Below are 19,968 nucleotides of genomic sequence, written 5' to 3'. Positions count from 1 at the left end.
GACCAACAGTATTGGCTACCTTACTGCCCATAGTCACGATCTTCCAGTTCCCACGAATAATATCACAAATAGGTCCCATATCATTGGTATACTTCAGAGGAACCCTAAGTCCAGACTGAAATGCTCTAGAGGCGCTGTCAGCAGTATTTATGGACTTACAACCATAACTGTCAGATGAAAAAAAATGGTTTTGCAATAGTATCTCTCTTCGTTAACAATTCTTCTTTCTCCTTCTCCAGTATACTAAAATCATAGCCACACTGTACAATTGTTGATAGAATCTAGGGTATTACAAAAATCAGTATGATCTGTACAAAGCCTAGAGGTTCTCAGAAACTGACTCCTAACCATATTGGGATAAATATGTTTTGGATGCATACTTTCCCCAAATAATAAGCTATTTCTCCAACAATCCTTATGAAACATAGATGTTTTTATATTACCCTTCCTATCCATGTATAAATGTAGATCAAGAAAATCTATTTCCTCATTTGTCATATGGACAGTACATTTTAAAAAAGTTGTAGTAGTTTCTAGAAATGAAGGCTGAAAATTCATCTCTATTGCCTGCCCATAAAATTAACACGTCATCTATGAAACGACGATAAAACTTGATAGTATCACTAATTAATTATCATTAATAAATGGGTTGTTTTACAGGAAAAACTTCACCCCCTCTGCCCCCCCATCAGTAAATCAGGACATCCCCAGCATCTGCCCCCTCCACTTCTCTCTAAAGAGCAAGTCATCACTGCTCTTTCAAAGTAAAAAAATACAGCCTCCATGGAACTCGATAACATCCCAGGCTACATCCTACATGAACTCAGGCAGGAACCTGCAGCACCATTAGGCACCCTATTCAAACAAAACATGAGTATCAGCTTTGTCCCAGCTGAGTGGATGACAGCCACTGTCATCCCTTTGCACAAAGGTGGAGAGTCCACTAATCAAGGAAATTATAGACCCATCAGCCTAACTAGTCTGAGCTGCAAGGCCATGGAACAGATTATCATGGACTTCATTAAGAAGGACATTGGTAACCTCCAAACACTCAATCCCACACAGTTTGGTTTCATCAAGGGGAGGTCATGCCTGTTAAATTTGGTTGACTTCTTTGAGACAGTTATCAAAGCCATGGATGATGGGAAGACAGCGCACACTGCCTACCTTGACCTGGCCAAAGCCTTTGATACTATTCCCACTTGGGTATAATAGATAAACTCTCTCAACGAGGCATCAATCCATATATTACCAGATGGGTAGCAAACTGGCTCACTGATAGAACCCACCTAATCAAAATAGGGGAAGCCACCTCAAGCAGTAGACCCATAACGAGCAGTGTACCTCAGGGATTGGTCTTGAGACCTCTGTTGTTTGGGATATACTTTTCTGAGGTGCAGGACAAAACCAGTGGGCTATGGCTGACCAAGTTTGCAGATGACTGCAAGCTAGGCACTATTATCAAGTCCCTTAGTGATGTGGACATCCTCCAAGAGGGTCTCACCCAAACAAATGACTGTTGCCGGAAACGTAGTCTCAAAATGAATGTAAAAAAAAAATGCATCATTAACCCCTTTGGGGAGAGCGACATCTCCATAAATTATCACATTAATAACAAGGTCCTAAGCATGCAATCAGTTGTGAGGGACTTGGGCACCCAGGTTGATAGCAAACTGACTTTTGACCACCATATTGCCTCTGTTGTATGGAAAGCTTTCTATATGGTCCACCTCATTAGGAAGGGTATCTCATCCAGGGACAAGGAGGTCATAACATCCCTGTATTATTTCCTTATAAGACCCATTATTGAGTACAATGCCCCTTTCTGTATGTACCTCACAAATCACATGCAGCAGCTGGAGAGACCACAGTGGTCCCTCACCAGGAGAATCCAGGGCCTCAAATATCTACCCTACACAGACAGGCTAAAAGCCCTGTACCTCTAGTGAGTCTCATACAGACTCCTCAGAGGTGACCTCTATCTGGCATACAAAGCAATCTCAGACTGCTCCTTGATGGGACTGCTGCATATCCGAAAGTCAAGCTCCATTCGAGTAACCCGCACGTTTGGCCTCAGCCTGGTCTGTGACATCAGTAAGACTTGCTGACAGGACAGATTTGTATCCCAGAGACTCCTCCTTCTGTGGAATAGACTTCCTTTCCATGTCAAGCAGAGTACCTCATTAACTGTTTTTAAGCACAACCTGAATAACTGGATGGGGGAACAGAAAATACAACCCTGGGATACCACCTGTGTCCCTGCAGGACAGGGGAATCAGGGCTGACTTGGAACATGGGCTAAATTTTTGGCTAGGCTTGTAAGGGCCTCACAGCCAATAGCCTAGTAACTTCCTATGATCATACGATCCTGTAAAAAGGATGGAGTAGAAAGTCTTTTTTATTATTATTATTACACTGTCTTTTCTCCAATGACCATTCAGAAATCTATCCTGCCTGGATCCCAAACCTTGAAGCAGGAAGTAACTGAATAAATATATTTCTTCATGGACATTAGAGTTACCTCAGAATCAAGCCAAATAGGTGTGTTTTATTTTGTCTACTTGATATAATCGACTTTTTAAAATGTTGGGGCTAGTATGGTCAAGACCATATGGTCAACATTTTAAAAAGTTGATCTGTTTGTGCTAAAATCATGGAACACTGGGGATCAGGGAATATGCCTTTTCCACACTGTAGTGAGATCTCCGAGTTGGTATATATAATCAGTAGGAGATGTGGGAGGTACAGGAGTTGCAGGGGGCTTGCCCCTTGCATATACTCTGTCCTGGATATAAAAAGTTTACACACCCCTGTTAAAATGCCAGGTTTTTGTGATATAAAAAAACGAGAACACAATAAATAATTTCAAAACTTTTTCCACCTTTAATGTGCCTATAACCTGTACAATTCAATTGAAAAACAAATCTGTTAGGGGAAAAAAAAAAAAAATAGAAAATGTACAATACTCTGGTTGCATAAGTGTGCACACCCTTAAACTAACACTTCGTTGTGTGTGCACACCCTTAAACTAATACTTTGTTGAAGCACCTTTTGATTTAATTACACCATTCAGTCTTCTTGGGTACACACCTGCCATCAGTTAAAGAGACTCTGATTAATCCCAAATAAAGCTGCCCTTGTAGGATTTTCCTGACATTTACTCAGTTGCCTGTTACAGCAAAAGCCATGGTTCACAGAGTGCTCAAATGGATCTCATTGTTGAAAGGTATCACTCAGGAGAAGGGTACAAAAACATTTCCACAGCATTGGATATACCATGGAACACAATGAAGACAGTCGTCAAAAAGTGGAGAAAATATGGGGCAACAGTGACATTGCAAAGAACTGGATGTCCCTCCAAAATTGATGAAAAGACAAGACGAAAACTGGTCGGGGGGGGCTGCCAAGAGACATACAGAAACACTGAAGGAGCTGCAAGAATTTCTGGCAAGTACTGGTTGTGTAGTACATGTGACAACAATCTCCCGTATTCTCCATATGTCTGGACTATGGGGTAGGTTTGCAAGATGGAAACCTTTTCTTACACAGAAAAACACCCAGGCCTGGCTAAAATTTGCAAAACAATACATCAAGTCTCCCAAAAGCATGTGGGAAAATGTGTTACGGTCTGATGAGACCAAGGTTGAACTTTTTGGCCACAATTCCAAAAGGTAAGTTTGGCGCAAAAACAACACTTTGCATTACCAAAAGAACACCATCCCCACGGTGAAGCATGGTGGTGGCAGTATCTTGCTTTGGGGTTGCTTTACTTCAGCTGGAACTGGGGCTTTAGTCAAGGTGGAGAGAATTATGAACAGTTCCAAATACCAGTCACTTTTAGCCCAATACCTTTAAGCATCAGCTAGAAAGCTGAAGATGAAGAGGAATTTCACCTTTCAGCACAACAATGACCCCAAGCATACATCCCAAATCAACAAAAGAATGGCTTCACCAGAAGAAAATGAAAATGAAAGTTTTGGAATGGTCCAGCCAGAACCCAGACCTAAATCCAATCTGTGATGTGACCTGAAGAGGGCTGTGTACAAGAGATGCCCTCACAATCTGACAGATCTGGAGTGCTTTTGCAAGGAAGAGTGGGCAAATATTGCCAAGACAAGATGTGCCATGCTGATAGACTCCTACCCAAGAAGACTGAATGCTGTAATTAAATCAAAAGGTGCTTCAACAAAGTATTAGTTTAAGGGTGTGCACACACACAAAAGAAAGTGTTAGTTTAAGGGTGTGCACACTTATGCAACCAGAGTATAGTACGTTTTTTATTTTTTATATTTTTTCCCTAACAGATTTGTTTGTTTTTCAATTGACTTGTACAGTTTGTAGGTCACATTAAAGGTGGGAAAGGTTTTGAAATGATTTATTGTGGTCTCATTTTTTTATATCACAAAACCCTGGCATTTTAACATTTATATATATATATATATATATATATATATATATATGTATGTGTGTATATTGGCGAGAAGATAGCCTTGGAGAGGTGCCTTAAATTGAACAAGTCCTTTAGCAAGATGCACATTTAAACAACCTGTAGTTTACTAAGAAAGGAAAGCCTTAACCTTTACCATTTCTAAATATTCTTCATCTCCATTATCTTACATAATTCTTTCCATGAAAGCATTCATTAGAATTCCTACGAGTTTTGCATGGGAGATTATTGAGAAAGAAGAATCCTTATAAACAACCCACTGTCCTAGTTCCCCAGCTGAGAAAAGACATAGCCTCATTTTTACTATATTTACCCTTAGTCATATAATTTCTGACAGTTTCTCTAATGTTTGCACTTATTTAACCTGCTGTATTGGGGGGGGGGGTCACTGAGCCAGTTTGTACAATAATCAGTAAACCGTGTGGTTAGTTTGAATGGCTGAGGGTCATTACCAATCTAGGACCCCTTGAAATGTTCCAGTAGATACTTATGTACTGCAGATACTGTCAGGACAAATAATAAAGGGGCCAATGGACAGCATTGTCAGGTCCCTCTGCTTGGACTTTATTGTATCTGATGACCTACCATTTTTACCACGGCTGTCCTATCAGATTTTGATGTAGTTTGCACTCATGTATGAAATTTAAAGATCTAATACCTGCCATAGAAAAGACAATTTAATGGAATTAAATACCTTGTGAAAATCAGTCAGTAATGCTCCAGTCTGCATATTATAATGCTTACAGCATTCCTATATATTCTTCTAAAGTTTAACAACATCTGCCCACCCTCCCTGTATTCTTTTGATAAACCCTGAATGGTTACTATCTATCAACAGAGGAAGGATTTTTCTCTACTCTGTAGTTTAGTATTTTGGCAATCATCTTGGTATAATTTTGCAAAAGGGAGATAGGCCTGTAATTCTCAGCATTATATAAACTTTTATTTTGCTATTTCTTTTATTTTTGTTTGGAGAAATAATTTGCTGCTGGATATAAATTATTACACTAGCATCATTCTGTGGGAGTAATAATAATACGGAAAAACTGACCATCCCAGTTAACAAATGTAAAATCTTCTTCTTCTTCTTCTTCCGGCTTTTCCCGGTTAGGGGTCACCACAGCAGATCATCTGTCCACTCAAGATTGGCAGTGGAGTTTTACGGTGTTGAGTTGCCAGCCCGGCGCCCAACCTTCCACAGAAGGCACACACTCACACCTGGGGCCACTTTAAAGTGTCCAATCCACCTACTGCATGTCTTTGGGATGTGGGCGGAAACCGGAGCACCCAGAGGAAACCCATGCGACCACAGGGAGGACATGCAGACTCCATACAGTAGGCACCCCAGCCGAGAATCGAACCAGAGAACCTCTTGCTGTGAGGCAGAAACGCTAACCGCTGCACCATAAAAATAAGATGCTGACCTAACCCCTTCAAGAACAATTCTCTTTACAGATGAACTGTTGGCTTTAAGTCAGACCATGTAAAAACAGAAAAATAGAATCAACTTACAATGTGCACAGAATTAAACAACTGGAATAAATTCCCTCTGAATAAAGTGGAAGTTGCCTACAAAGGTGACTATATAGAGAAAGAAAGAGAGGCATATCTTTGATGCATAGATAAGACAGACAGATGGCGATGATTGAGGGTCCCTATTTAAAAAACATATTAAGCGGTTTAAGAACAACTTCTACTAGGAAGCACACAGAATAGTTAAAATTGTTGTTTCGTGCTTATAAAAATCTATATTGAATAATTAAAACGACTTAGTATGATTTGTCATGTGTATTTATTATAAAAATCTTAACTATGATTTGTGATATACCACTTTGGGATAGAATATTGAATTTTAAACCCGAAAATAACGTTGGTTCTTTATAATAACTTTAATAAGATACATTCGGACGTGGATTGGGTCCACATGTGATCAGGCAGTGGGCAAGAATTTGGCACTTTAACTGCCGCCCCGCCTCGCAGTGACGTAACGTATTCTGCATGTATAAACGCGGCGAAGCTGTCTTGCTACCTTTTGGAGGTGGGTGTTTGTTCAAGGTTTACATTAGGTTACTATAGGGTTATTGGCGCCTGTGGATCAAAGATGCCCATGTTTGTAGTGAACACCAATGCCCCAGGAAGTGCAGTAACAGACTCCCTGTATGAAGAGTTAACGAAGGAGCTGGCCAAGGCTATGGGCAAACCTGAACAGGTAAGGTAGGCAGTAGATTGGCTGTGTCGAAGTGTAACGTTTTCAGGTGGGTTTGGGGCCCTACTTTCAAATCTCTATAGATATTGTATTTGATAGATCCTAGGTTTGCGGTCGTGACTGCTGCTGTTTAGTCATCCTGTTTCTAAGCATAAAAACTACACCAGGATTCCCCAGTCGCATTTGTAGATGCAAAGAATGTAAGCAAATGGCTTGCATTTTTTTCAGAAGGTATGAAGTCAGTTAATGACTACAGTTGTGATTAACTATACATAATGCAGGCCCTGCAAAAGTTAATTGCCATATTTATGAGTAACTACATAATGTAGGCCCTACAAAACTTAAGTGCTGTACAACTCTACTTCAGTGTAGGAAGGAAAAGCAAAGCTGGCTTGTGGTAAAATCTTTGTTCCGTTTCGTACGAGAAAGCTTTCATTACTGGGGGTAGGCGATGTTGGTACTATCCGTTGTCGGCGTAGGCATGGTAGGCGATGTTGGTAATATCCGTTGTCGGCGTAGGCATGGCGTTATATTGACTATGGGCCTGGTATATAACTTTGAGCCTGGGCAGAGGCATGGCGTGAGTTGACAGACACACACACACATTGCAGGCCCGTGGCCCTTTGGGCAGGTGACTGAATTTATCGCTTTATTATTTATCACTCTTCCAAAGTGATGCTCGCCTGCTCAGATGTGACCAAATACGGCTTAACGCTATCCACACCTCATTGTATACGTGGTTTATGTATGAGCACTAAGGGAGCAATGTGTAGTTGTGTAGTTACAGCGGTTTTGCGCTTCTTGACCCAAACCCTAGTGAAATAACTTTAATACTGAAAGGTAAGGAAATTTAACTTATTCGTAACTACTTTAGAATGAAACAAAATACGTTCCTATTTAACCAATTATGCTTTGAGCTGGTTATCTGCCTGTCATTAAATATTTATATGTACACAGGGCAACTGACCTTAGCTGTGCCTTTTAAACACAATCAGCACCAATGCCTGAAGGGTCCTGCAAATCATCTATTCATAACTGTTCACTGGTGCTATTCAGCCAGTAAAAGTAACCATAGCTTTCACCTAGTTAGGGATGAACTTCAGAATTTGGGGGGGGCACTTAAAAATTAGTCCCACTAACTTGAAGTCTTGCCACTGGATTAATACAATTTCTGAAGTATGATTAACACTTGATTGTCATTAAGTATAATTACCACCTTCCACTAGAAGTCACCAGTTTTAGAAGGGAGAGGGGCAGTGTAAAAATCTGAGTAAAATTGGGAGGTGGTTGAAAGTGATCTGCAGCATGCAGGCCTGTGGTATCCTGGCCTGCCTATCCCCATCATAGGATAGATTCATATGATACTAGGCTGTTTGTCTGGAGGCCCTTGTAAGCATAGCCAGGAATTTCACCCATGTTGTCTAGCAGGGGCATAGGTGGGATCCCAGGGGTATATTTTGCCTTTGTACTGGCATTCCTAATTAAGAATGCCTTATGTGTTTTGTCCCTTAGAAAATGATTTCTGGCAAATGTCTATTAATGCTAGACATATGCTGCATTTGCTGAGTAGTGTTAAGAATATTGAAGCAAAACCTGCTTTTTACCAGTAGAACATCTACTCTGACTTCCTTGCAGCAGGCATTCTGTTGCTGCATATACACTAGCATGGCAACTGAAACTTTGCTGCAAAAAGTAAAACCACACTAGCCTGTACAAGTTAAACCTAAATCTGGTAGTACTTTCACCACAGGGCTTGTCCTGCTGTTGTAAAAGCTAACATGTTAAAACACTGCTGCTGTGTACATAGTGAGTGTATGGGCACAGACTGATGGCAGCTTTGTTTTCACGTAGCAGGGAATAAATGGGACTGCATAGTTTGGTCTTTTTAAGTACTTTGAACTTGATAAGTAGTGCCTTCCAAGTGAAGCTAGATAAGTAGTGCCTTCCAAGTGAAGCTAGATAAGTAGTGCCTTCCAAGTGAAGCTAGATAAGTAGTGCCTTCCAAGTGAAGCTAGATAAGTAGTGCCTTCCAAGTGAAGCTAGATAAGTAGTGCCTTCCAAGTGAAGCTAGATAAGTAGTGCCTTCCAAGTGAAGCTAGATAAGTAGTGCCTTCCAAGTGAAGCTAGATAAGTAGTGCCTTCCAAGTGAAGCTAGATAAGTAGTGCCTTCCAAGTGAAGCTAGATAAGTAGTGCCTTCCAAGTGAAGCTAGATAAGTAGTGCCTTCCAAGTGAAGCTAGATAAGTAGTGCCTTCCAAGTGAAGCTATCTGCTCTGTGTGGGGGTAACACCCCAGTTTCACCAAAGATGGCTTACACTCCTTGTAGCAGTGCTGCATACTGGCTAAAGGTATTGTTGCCCCTATAGTGGCCTCTTTTAAGAGGTTCTATTAAAGTCTGACTTGGGAGGCCTGTTGGGGATGAGGGGGAGGCTATCCACTGCCTCATGCCAGCCATCTCACAATTCTAACTTGGGAGGTCAAAACTCAGTTGACAAAACCAGTCACTCCATTGCATTACCATTAACAGATGTAGGTAGGTCAGTGCTAGTTATAGTGATCACTTATTTTCAAAGATGTAAATGCACTGTGGGGTTAAATATCAAACCAACCCCTTGTTAGACTTCCCTGCAAGTGGCCCTCCACCGATTCCCTGCAAGTGGCCCTCCACCGATTCCCTGCCTCACCTATCCTTTATTACTGGAATCTAAACAGCTGCACAAGTGTACTTGTTTACCATAAAGTGGCAAACTTGTGAATCTTTTGTAGGACTTGTTTCTACCTTAAAACAAGAAATCCTATTCAGTGTGGTGTAGGTAGGAGAAATGTTAGCAAAGCCAGTGTCAGGGTATCGTGAGCTTCTGTATTGCATATTCCAGTCCCAAGGATCACCAATATTGGCAGGCAGACTTAGTGCAACTTGACTCTACCTGCCCACTGTACTTTAGGCTTACCTTCCAACAAATACTTTAACCCCTGTCAAAGGCTAAATGCTGGGACCCGGTATGTACCAGGTCATGTTGAAGTGAAAAGCGTACACTGAGCTGCCTGTTCACCCTTGGCATACCTACAAGGTATTGACCCACATCACTGGGTAGGGGCACAGCTGGTATGTCCCACATGCCCAGAACCAGAGCAGTTGCCCCATGGTGCAACCCAGGATTATATATTAAACTCCTGTGTACTTCAAGATGAGCAGTTGTGATCATGCATTGTGCAGAGTACTGTTACACTTACAATTACCAGCATCTGTAAAGGGCCCCCTTGAGGCAACAGTTCTGTGTTGGCCATAAATGTATGGCTAAATTGTAAGTGCAAACCTTGCTAGCCTTGTATGCAAAGCTATGGAACATGCAGGCATAGGCAACAACTGGTATATAGACCCTTTTTCAGCTTGGTTTTGCAAGTGTTATGTCCTGAACCTAGAAGGTTAGAGGCTGTGGACAGTAGTGGCTTTGCATACTGCTGATCTTGGCTGTTTGCCACCCCATGGTGGTGCCCTTGGGAAGTTTGTCAAACCCTGCATTGTTTGCTGGATTGCAAACTGCCCAACAGATCCCAAGTAGTGAAAATTGAACCCTAATACCACTGGTATCTCTGCTGGGCCCTGTCCTAGTCTGCATTTTGCAGATATAAAGCAAATTTTCTTGAGGTATGGTTGTTTGCTGATGCCCACAAACTGGGCAGATAATTTTGAAATCACTATTTGCTTAGTGAGTCCAAAGACTGTACACTGGACTTTCCTCCATATAACAAGATCACTATGCTCCTTTCTTCACCTTGCCAAGGTGATCTGAGTTGTAGTGTATACATGAGTGGGGTTTCAGGGTGATCTATACTGCATTTTCTTTTGGTGTATGCTGTTGGCATTGAGGTTTTGACCCTTTAAATAGGGACCCAGCTTGGCATATTCAGTCTGGTTCTAAACTGCACCAAAAAGGGCTGGAATATGCATAACCTGGTATACTGTTTGCAGATGCTGCAGCATAGTGTTTTTTAATGGTTATAACCTGGATAGTTGGATGGACAAATCTCACTTGGTAGGATTTTCTGTGGTGAGGATATCTGTCTAAGAATATCTCCCTAGATTTGATCTTACCACCACACTGTTCCCTTGTTTGACTAAACACTTCCCCTTTATGTACAAATCAAAGCTGGTTGCTTAAATGGAAAGGTCTTTATTAAAGGGCTCTAATCATTTGGCTGTCCAGGTTAGCAACTGTGGGGCTCAGTATTCTGACAGCTGTTAAGTTGACCTGTTCACTTGAGTGCTTCTTGGCAAAACCATTTGTTCTGCAAATGTACACTTTGGTCTTAAATGTACACCAAATAAGATTGGCTGGAGGGAAGGATTTCCATTTACTTCCGACAGGTTGAGCAAAGTTGTACTGGCCTGCCTTTAAGGCCTGTCTCTATGGGACAAGTATACATAAATGCAGGGTTCTGTACCTTCTCTTGAGGTGGTCCCAAAGTATGATAACCTGACTGTATATATAGTTGGGTCTTGAATAATCCATGTGATCACATATAATATTCCTTTGTACTCTTAAACATGCAGGATTTGTGATGGGCTTGTTTAGCTAGAATGGGGGTTTATAGGTTGCTGCAGTTTGGTAAGAAGGCTGAAATGGGTTGCACGTTGGGTTTGGCATTCTGGAGGTAAACTGAAGCGGTTAATGGTTTGAGTGCTTTTCAGAAGCATTTGTGCCTACTGCCCACTGGCTGTAGAACAGCCTTACTGGACTAAATGACCAGTGGGCATCTGTAAAGGGCCATATGTTTGCATCATGGGTGTCTAACTGGGCTGTTATGTTCCTTCTGTCATGGGTGGTGAAAGCAGCTTGTGCCTTTTAGAAATTGTCAAGCTTAACTTTAATAGTGAAACTTGTGTTCACTATCATTAGTGGTTTAATGCAGAGTTTACATGACTAAAATGTTTGCAAACCACGTGTACACTATTGCAACGGTCATGTTTTTGCCTAGTGAGTGATCCTGATCCTTCAGAAGCCTTTAAGGGAGCAAAGGTCCTGAAATAGCCCTGTGGCTGCATCATGGTGTGACTGTTCTGGGCTGTTCTTGATTGACTTGTGTGAAGCAGTGTACTCTGCCTTCACTGGCTACCATAACACTGAAGTGGTTCTGTTCATCTTTGTGAAATGCACAAACTGGCACCTGCTTCAATTTATGCTTTTGCTGGTGAGATGCATTGGGTGTTGGAGAAGTTGACAATATTGGTCTTCATAGAACACTTGTAGTATTGATCCACAATACTTCCTGAAGGACATGACCATTTCTATACTTGTATATGTGATAAGTGGCTGCATTATTGCTTGTAGTGGGTTCTGAGAGGGATGGAGAGCTGGGATGGATTTGGGGGCTTTGATCACCCTTCTCATCCTTCCCTGGACTTGGCACTAGTATTTGTGTGGCAGCACAAAATTGACTTGTGCTGGGCAAAGGCAGTCCTCTCAAGTAGCTTGAGAAGCTTTGGGCACCTTCAGGCCTTTGACTAGAAGGCAGGGCTTCACATTTACTGTGAAGCAATTGTGCTCCATGGCAGAGGGGCAAAGCAATTACTGATACCTAGACTTGGCATTCTCACTGCTGGTAGTGAGCTAGGGAGGGATTAAGTGGATCCTGCTAGCTTATGCTAGGGGTGTATCCCAGGATGCATGAGAAACTGATCCATTATCAGGACAGGTCTTGTACCACTTCAGGATTGCTCTCCCTTTTTCAGAAATTGGGATAACCCTGAAGAACCTCTAAAGTAGGCACCCCTTGCAACACAAAGGGGAGGAGACTTTGCAAAACTTCCTAGTGGGGGCTGAACTTTGCAGTACAGGGGGTGTAAGTAACCAAATATGGGTGTCATTGGCTATGCAGGTGTTGCATATTTAGCACTCTTAGTAGGAATAAGTGCAGTACAGGCTGGAGCAAGTTGAGTAGCCAGGAAGAGTACATTTAATGGAGAAAATAGGGTGAGTAGACTAGAGTTGAGTACCTCTACTTTAGCTGTTTGAAGGACTTGTGGTCCTGGAGTAAAATGGTGTCCTAGAAGTAAGATGCACAGTTCCATAACCTTGTAGGAATGGACAAGGGCTGGACAGTTTCAGGCTGACTTGTATTTTTTTAAGTGCAATGGAGTGCCAGACAGTAATGGGTCTGTTTTCAATTTGACCAGAATTGTCCAACTGAGCTGAAGAGCCCTCTTTTCAGCAGAGGCCTGGGGATAAAAGCTCCAACAGATTAATTTAAACAGCAATGTTGCAGGATTATTAAAAGACATATAGTACAATGTTGTACAGTGTCAATCAAGAGTATAGCAAATTTCTATGTATAAAAAGAAATTAAGATTAATGTAGTTTTGGGGTTAAGGCATTACAAAAAAGCCATCAAAAGTTGCATGATGGCAAGACTATTACAATAGAATGAGGTGGTTTGCTTAATAGATTTTAGAAGACCGTAGAAAGAGGTCTAAGATTGGAGAGGGCTAGGGCTAGTGAGGAGTGAGTTAAGGGCAGAAAGTAGATTAAGGTATGAAGTAGAGTGTTTAAGGAGTGAGTGCAGTGGCAGAACCAGTGACTTAAGTGCTCTTTGGTGGCTGTCTCAAATTTAGAATGTGCAAAGGTCCTGGTTTCTAGTGGGAGCCTATTCTAATCAATAGTGGGGTTGATAGCTGTACATGTGTCCAAATGTAGACTTAGGTTTGTAGATTTGTAGTAGGTCTTAGAGCTTCTGAAGTGGAGGGAGAATAATGGGATATGAGGGGGGGTAGTGTTAGTGCTGGGCAGTAGGAAGGCTGGTATCGGATAGAATGGATAATCTGAAGCCAAGAAGCTGGTGCAGTAATTCAAGCCAGTTTAGGTGTTTAGAGACAGTGATGGGATTTGTAGGTTTGTTGGACAGCAAATCTAGCCACCTTGTAGGTTAGTTTGGTCAAGAGTGCTGAGTTAAGATTTGAGAAGTCTACATTAGACTGGGTAGAAGGTAGGGAAGAGTAATCCTTGCTTTGGAGGCAAGGAATTTCTTACAGTAAAGGAGACCTGGTTTTTAATGGGTTATTAACATGCAAGTCAAATTTAAGATGATGGTCTTGCACCCAAGAGCTTGGTGCTGGATTGTACCTGAATGGGATTAAGGGACTGTATGGAGGAGGGTTCCATCACACTGCATGGCTCTCCAGCTACCTCACTGATGGAACAGTATTGGAGGAGAATTTGAGGTTGTGCAGTTTGCAGCAGACATGTGACAGTGTCAAGCATTTGAGATGTCCAAGAATAGGCAAGAAATGTTTATGGTTCATGGCTATAGAGTGTAAGGATAATGGAGCTATAGTGCTATGTCTGGGTCTGAAGCTTTGTTGTGGGTGTAAGCAGACTTTCCTGTATTAGATGCTGCATAACTTGTTTATGAATCCATGTTTCTAGTACTTTAGACCTATCGCTATTCTGTCCCCTCTAAAGTTGGAGATATTGGTGTAGCATTGTTTCCAGATGGATTGATTAGGATAGATACAAGTAGGATAAATAGTGAGAGCAAGAGTCCACTGCTAGAAGAAAAGTGGAAGGAATATTGTCAGCTGATGCTGAGCATGGCTTTAACAGAGTTTTGAGGTAGCTGGTAGGTACAGGTTTGAGGGAGAAGGTCAAAGCAGATAAGCCATCACAGCTTAGCTAGTGGGTACAGGTTTGAGGGAGATGGTATTTGGGTTGGGTTCAGAAGTTTGAGATTAGTAGCAGAGTTTAGAAGAATGGGCTCTGTTGGAGAGATGTTGGCAGTAGCAACACAGTAGTAAATCTGCATGTGTTTTGTAGCAGTAAACCTGCAAGATTCATTCAAAATCTTGGTATTAATGGGTGGATGTTTGGGGTTAACTTTTGCTTCATCCTAGGAGTTGAAATGTTTTTGTGGCTTATACTAGCTTTATTGGGTGTCCCATGTATTGGGGTGAGGAACAGCTGTTTGACAACTTTCTATCTCTTGCATGGTGTAAAGGCTTTGAGCAGCACAGATGCATGGCATTTTCTACATACTGTAATGTTACTGGCTGTTAAAGGTTTTTGTATGAGTACAGGGCTTAAGGCTAGATCCTTAGGACAATGCCGATATGGGGAAGAAACATTAGGATTTGCTTAGTCATATAACTGATCTGTTAAGGTAGCCTTTTGTGCCACAAGTTGGCAAACTGTCATTGGACTTCATTTTTTTAAATCATTTAAATGAAGCTGGAATGACTTGCAACTTTTTCAAAGATTGCAGTAGATGACATTACCAGTCACTGAAAGTGAGTAATTTGTGGGAAAGCTGTTGACCAAGCTTGTATGTTTATCAGGTGGCAAGGGTAAAAAGCCTGAGCTAATGTTAGTCTTTGGAAAGATGAGTGATGCAAATAGAATGACCAAGCAGAGAAGGGGAGCTCTCTGGCTGTAGCTAGTGGGCAGTCATGTACACAAGTTTGCCAGTTGTCAGTTCTCAATTTTTCACATTTAGCTTGGCACTGATGTTAAATTGGTTTCTGTGGCCAAATACAGTGGCTGTAGGTTTAGCATACTAGTTGCAAGGGCAGTTGACCTCATTTGGGTTTCAGATGAGGTGGGTAGATGTCCTATGTCTAAATTGAATGAGCGTAAAACAAATTTTCATAACTTTAAAGCAACCTAAGGCTTTGAGAGGCCACTTCCATGGTAAATGTCACTACCCATCTAGTGTAGGCTTAATCAAATAAAATAAGTTAACCTGAAGATTAATTGGGGGAGGTGTTGGGTGAGCTGAGCTGTAGCCTTTGAGATGGCCTTTGATCTTTAGTGGCATGGTAGTGAGGCATATCCCTTTTAGTCTAGAAGACTGTCCTTGTAGCCAATTCTTATGGGAGCCTTTTAATTTACAGGGGCAAGCCCTTGGACTGGTATAACTGCAACAGACTTGATTTTGGAAGTGTTGCTAGGTTTGTATTGAACTTCTTGAGGAGAGGTTTGGCAAGAGCCTGACCCTGTAGTGTGGGGTACCGCAAGTAGTTTTGCAAAACGCTAGTAGGGGACTCTAGAAACTCTAGTCTTGTATGTTATTTTTAGAAGTGCATTTTTCAGCAATTCTGGTTAGCTGGGTGGCAGATTTTAATTGCTTAATTACTTGGGTGTCTGCCATCTTGGGCGTGTCCTGTAAGATGGGAGTGGGTTTACACTACCACAAACATTTAATGCATGGTGTACTTGTACCCATTTATGCAGTCATCTTTGCACTGTTTTTCTCTTGCAGTACATAGCCATTCACATTAATCCTGATCAGCGCATGTGGTTTGGAGGTACATCAGAACCCTGTGCACTCTGCAGTTTGTGCAGCATTGGACAGATTGGTGGTTCACGAAACAAGACTTATTCTAAGCTGCTTTCTGAGATGCTGAAAAAACACCTTGGCGTACCTTCTGACAGGTAAGTGCAAAATGTCTAATGGTTTTAAGCAGGGTAAACAAGCTGCACTAATTAGTTTGTAGGGCCCAAAGATATCTTGAGTAACTTGCTTGTAAGCTGCAGTATAGGCCAGTTTGTCCAGCTTACCCATGGCTTATTGGGGTTACAGGACTTGGAATATTTATAGTTTTGGAGAGTGGTAAGGTAGGCAAGTGGGTGCATGGACACCAGTTTTCAGGAGCTCATGTTCCTAAGGTTGAATGTCTTCCACACTTTGGACAGTAGGTGAATTGTCATGTTGCTGAACTAGTTGGTAATATTGGCAGAACATGATCCTTGGTCACCTATCCCCTCAACTCACTAAATCTTTGTCCTTGTTAAAATGTGATAAAGCCCACTAAAGCCATCCTTGTTCATAAATGCTGTAATTCTGGACAACTTTTCCCAGGACTAGATTTTAGTTGGTTAAGGAGTGCAAGACTGAGCCTATAAAAAAATTAAGCAAGTCCAAAGACTTCAACCAGAGAGAATTTGGTGAAAAGGTGCCCAAGTTTTAAGGCCCATCCCATCCTAAACCTATAAACTGTTTGCCAACTAGGCCAGTCACAGGACACCTTCAAGGAAGACTGCATCCTGAATCTCAGTGGATGTCTGGTCATTCCAGCATTACTTTCTGTAATCTAGTCTAAGGATTTGTTAAATATGAGTGCATTAAGTCCATGCCACTGCTTCAGATGAAGCAGGCAGCCTTCACCCTTGGTTCATAATGAACATGCCTGTCTTACTGCTCCATTACAAAGCGGTTCATTCCAAAAGAAAATTGCAAGTCAAGCACATGCCTGTAGTAGGTGTGCAAGGCCTCCTCGGATAAGTAGCATTCAAGACTGGTTCAGAACTGCTTCCTGCAGTGGTCTTAAAGTGAAGCTCTTTGACTTGCTCAGAACTCTTCTCCAGAAGGAACAAATGGGAGTGGTCACTTCAAAAAGGTTGTAGCATTTGGGTTGGGGATGGTTGCAGTGATACTGGCAGTATGATTCTAAAGCTCACTGAACTGCACAAGAATTATAGTGGTAATGGGTGGAACAGGGATACGACTCCACTAGCCATACCAGTTGGGTTTGAAACTGGCTTTTCAGTTAAGGTACAATCTGAAAATGGGATTGTGAAACATGCATCTTGGTATTCTGAAGTGACTGCCCAGTGGGGGGAGCTAGCTGGGCTTGTGTAAAATGGCTCCATTTCTGGACTGAGGCTATGAACAGGGAGTGGTTGGTCTGCAAAATAAGAACTGAATATGGTATTGTAGGTTGAATTTTTCCTCAAAGCTGAAGTGGAGTGGGTTTTCCAAGTTGACTGTTGCTGTTGACATTGGGTAGCTTATGAAGTTTGGGATGTGAAAAGGAATGAGGAGTTTGAACTTAGCCAGGATATCATAACTGGTTGTGTTTTCTATTATCTGGGTAAGGTTAATGTGGCTACAGAACACCACCTTGTGTTCAAAGATTTGCAGGTTGTTGGAGGTTCTGTTGTAATGTAAATGTGAGGCTGATGCACTGAGCAAGGTGCTGGTACCCCTGCTGCAAGTGGATAGCTGCCGGCTTGTATGTCAGCTGTAAACTTGACTGGCACTGTCAGCTGCATGTATTGATGAGCTGAGTTTCTTACCAAATCAATATGGTTTGGAGCAAGTGAAAGGGGCATTGGGAGAAGGCAAAAAGCCCAGTGCATGGGTTGCAGTTTAGATTATGAATTTACATTGGACTGTAAACCCTTTGAAGTTCATTGTAGCTCAGCTGTAGTGAGCAAAGGTAATGGCTAAATGAGATTTAAAACATTTAAACTTCCTAGTCCAGGGATCAGTACTGAGTGTCAGCATGAACCACCTAAGCCATTCAGCAAAGGCATGGGGGGTATAGCTGTATTCTAGTACTATTTCTACATGTGGAATCTATGTAGATGGTGCTAATGCATAGTGGTCAGTTGCAGTTTATTCCAGTTATCCCTGTAATCACTTTAAACCTGTTCATTCAGACAATGCCTTGCTGTCTGTAGCCAGCTGCCCAGAACACTGATTTGTTGCACACCACTGAAATCCTGAGCATTAGACTAATTGGTATGTGGCAATTGCCAGTACTACTCTGAACCTGGTATCAGAGGTTCTTGAGTTCCATTCTTGTGGAAAATGGCTTACAACAAATTTTTCCTCCCCATAGAGAATTTAGTTAACTGCATGCCCACTTGTGCTCTCTGGAGTAAGTGCCTTGTTACTGTTTACCAGACTCAAGCACAGTAATGTTTTATGGTTTTGCACTGTTCTGTTTTACTGTATTGAAACTGCAGTTGATGGTAGCTGCATCTGGCTTTAGTTGTAGCTCAAGACTAACAGGTAATTGTCTTTTAATCTAGTTTAACAATCTTTTTTCTTTCCAGGGTCTACATCAACTTTCATGACATGCCTGCCTCAAATGTTGGATGGAGTGGTTCCACATTCTGAATGCTGCTGCAAATGTGCATTGTTCTACAACAGAGTACACTGCTAATCATGTTAAAACTAGAACAAGTGCATAAAACAGCAAATGCATTCCTAACTGTAGAATTGTCTCTTTGCTATAAAGACTAGTATCACTCATCTAAAGTGGCTTCTTGCCTGTCTGAAGAAATGTGCAAAATAAAATGTACAAATTAACTGATGGTGGTCCTGAATAACTGAGCACATGATAGCAGTGTTTTTAATTGTACAAAGCAGTCTGTGTTCTTACTGAGCCTGTGGTAAGTTCTCCATATTCTGCAAGTCTTTCTAGACTTGTATTTCTGCAAGTGCAGATGCCCACCAGAACATAGTACTCTAGCTTTTGAAATACTTCCATTGCAGCAATCCATTTTGCTGACTTGGTAATGTTAATATCATGGTTTGTCACCTGAATGTTGCTGCTTTCCCTAATCACTGAATTTGTGAAAGTTGTCTTCAGACCTTGCACAATGTTGTGCCACAGTAACAAGAGGGGTGTTGAACCACTTTGTGATTGGCTGTAGATGCAAGTCACATATCCCTGCTCAATGGCTGAGCCTTGTCTGATTATTGGCAGGCTCTCGAGTGTACAAACTACCCCATTTTGGGAACATGCAAAAAGTCCATTTTCTTGACTACCTTACAATCTGGAATGGAATTTAGGTAGAACTTGTATGGTCTAACAAATTACAACAGCATTGCATAGAATTTCTGGTGTCCTACTATAGTGGATGGGTGTCTGAATGCCAGTGATTCCATATCTGCTTTCACTAAATGGGTTGGTTTGGAGACTTATAAAATTTCCATGGGTATAAAAGCAGTACTAGAAGGTTGTGGATGAGAGGTTTTCATTGTCTAGTAGAATGAAGGGCAATTGCATCTTTGTGCATAGAAGCACATTGAACTCAATTCTGGAAGCACAAATGGCTATGAATTATTGGGGGGGCCTACAATGCATTAATGCATTGCATAGGAGTTTTGAGTGGGGCTATCTGCATGGGTGCTAGCTGTTTGAAATGCAATACCCCATTATTGCATGTGTACCTGGTTTGTGTTCATGTAAAAAGCCTGTAGTTTGCAGCTGTAGTCTAATTGGTAAATAAGCTGGTAAACCTTGGAACCAACAGCTGCACCTGGAAGGGTAAAGGCAAGCATAAACATTGCTTGCCAGTTGAGCAAATCTCTTCCTTGGAGAAATTGTCAAGTTTCAGCTTAAGTTTATGCTTTAATAAATGAATGGATCTTGTTCTTCATGGAGCTGTGGTCTCGGGGTAGCAGCATGCTCTCGGCTCTAAATTTGTCTGAGCTATAGTGGCTAGTCTTTCTGGTGTAAATATTTTTCTTGCTATTTAAGAGGAAAGTCTTCCAGTCCCTTCAAGACCTCTTTATAGAGAACCCTGAAA

At 41.6% G+C, this 19,968-nt stretch overlaps 1 protein-coding gene across 1 annotated transcript; it reads left to right on the top strand.

Moving 5' to 3' along the window:
• Positions 1-6,444: 6,444 nt before the first annotated feature.
• Positions 6,445-18,742, top strand: LOC122799551 (macrophage migration inhibitory factor-like). Its single transcript, XM_044068681.1, has 3 exons — positions 6,445-6,656; positions 15,905-16,077; positions 18,487-18,742. Exons 1-3 carry the CDS (start codon positions 6,549-6,551, stop codon positions 18,548-18,550), a joined length of 345 nt encoding a protein of 114 aa, XP_043924616.1. The 5' UTR covers positions 6,445-6,548; the 3' UTR covers positions 18,551-18,742.
• Positions 18,743-19,968: the final 1,226 nt, after the last annotated feature.

Source organism: Protopterus annectens, chromosome 4.part0, assembly GCF_019279795.1.
Source record: "Protopterus annectens isolate FY-2018-M chromosome 4.part0, PAN1.0, whole genome shotgun sequence".
Taxonomy (NCBI): domain Eukaryota; kingdom Metazoa; phylum Chordata; order Ceratodontiformes; family Protopteridae; genus Protopterus; species Protopterus annectens.
The sequence above is the reverse complement of the archived record's forward strand: the minus strand, read 5'-3'. Positions and strand labels throughout refer to the sequence as shown.

Excerpts from the sequence above, each read along its gene's own strand:
- LOC122799551 (XM_044068681.1), top strand. The coding sequence starts at position 6,549 with ATGCCCATGTTTGTAGTGAACACCAATGCCCCAGGAAGTGCAGTAACA. Across the intron at positions 6,657-15,904 it reads CTATGGGCAAACCTGAACAG|TACATAGCCATTCACATTAA; the intron begins GTAAGGTAGGCA and ends TTTCTCTTGCAG. Across the intron at positions 16,078-18,486 it reads CTTGGCGTACCTTCTGACAG|GGTCTACATCAACTTTCATG; the intron begins GTAAGTGCAAAA and ends TTTTCTTTCCAG.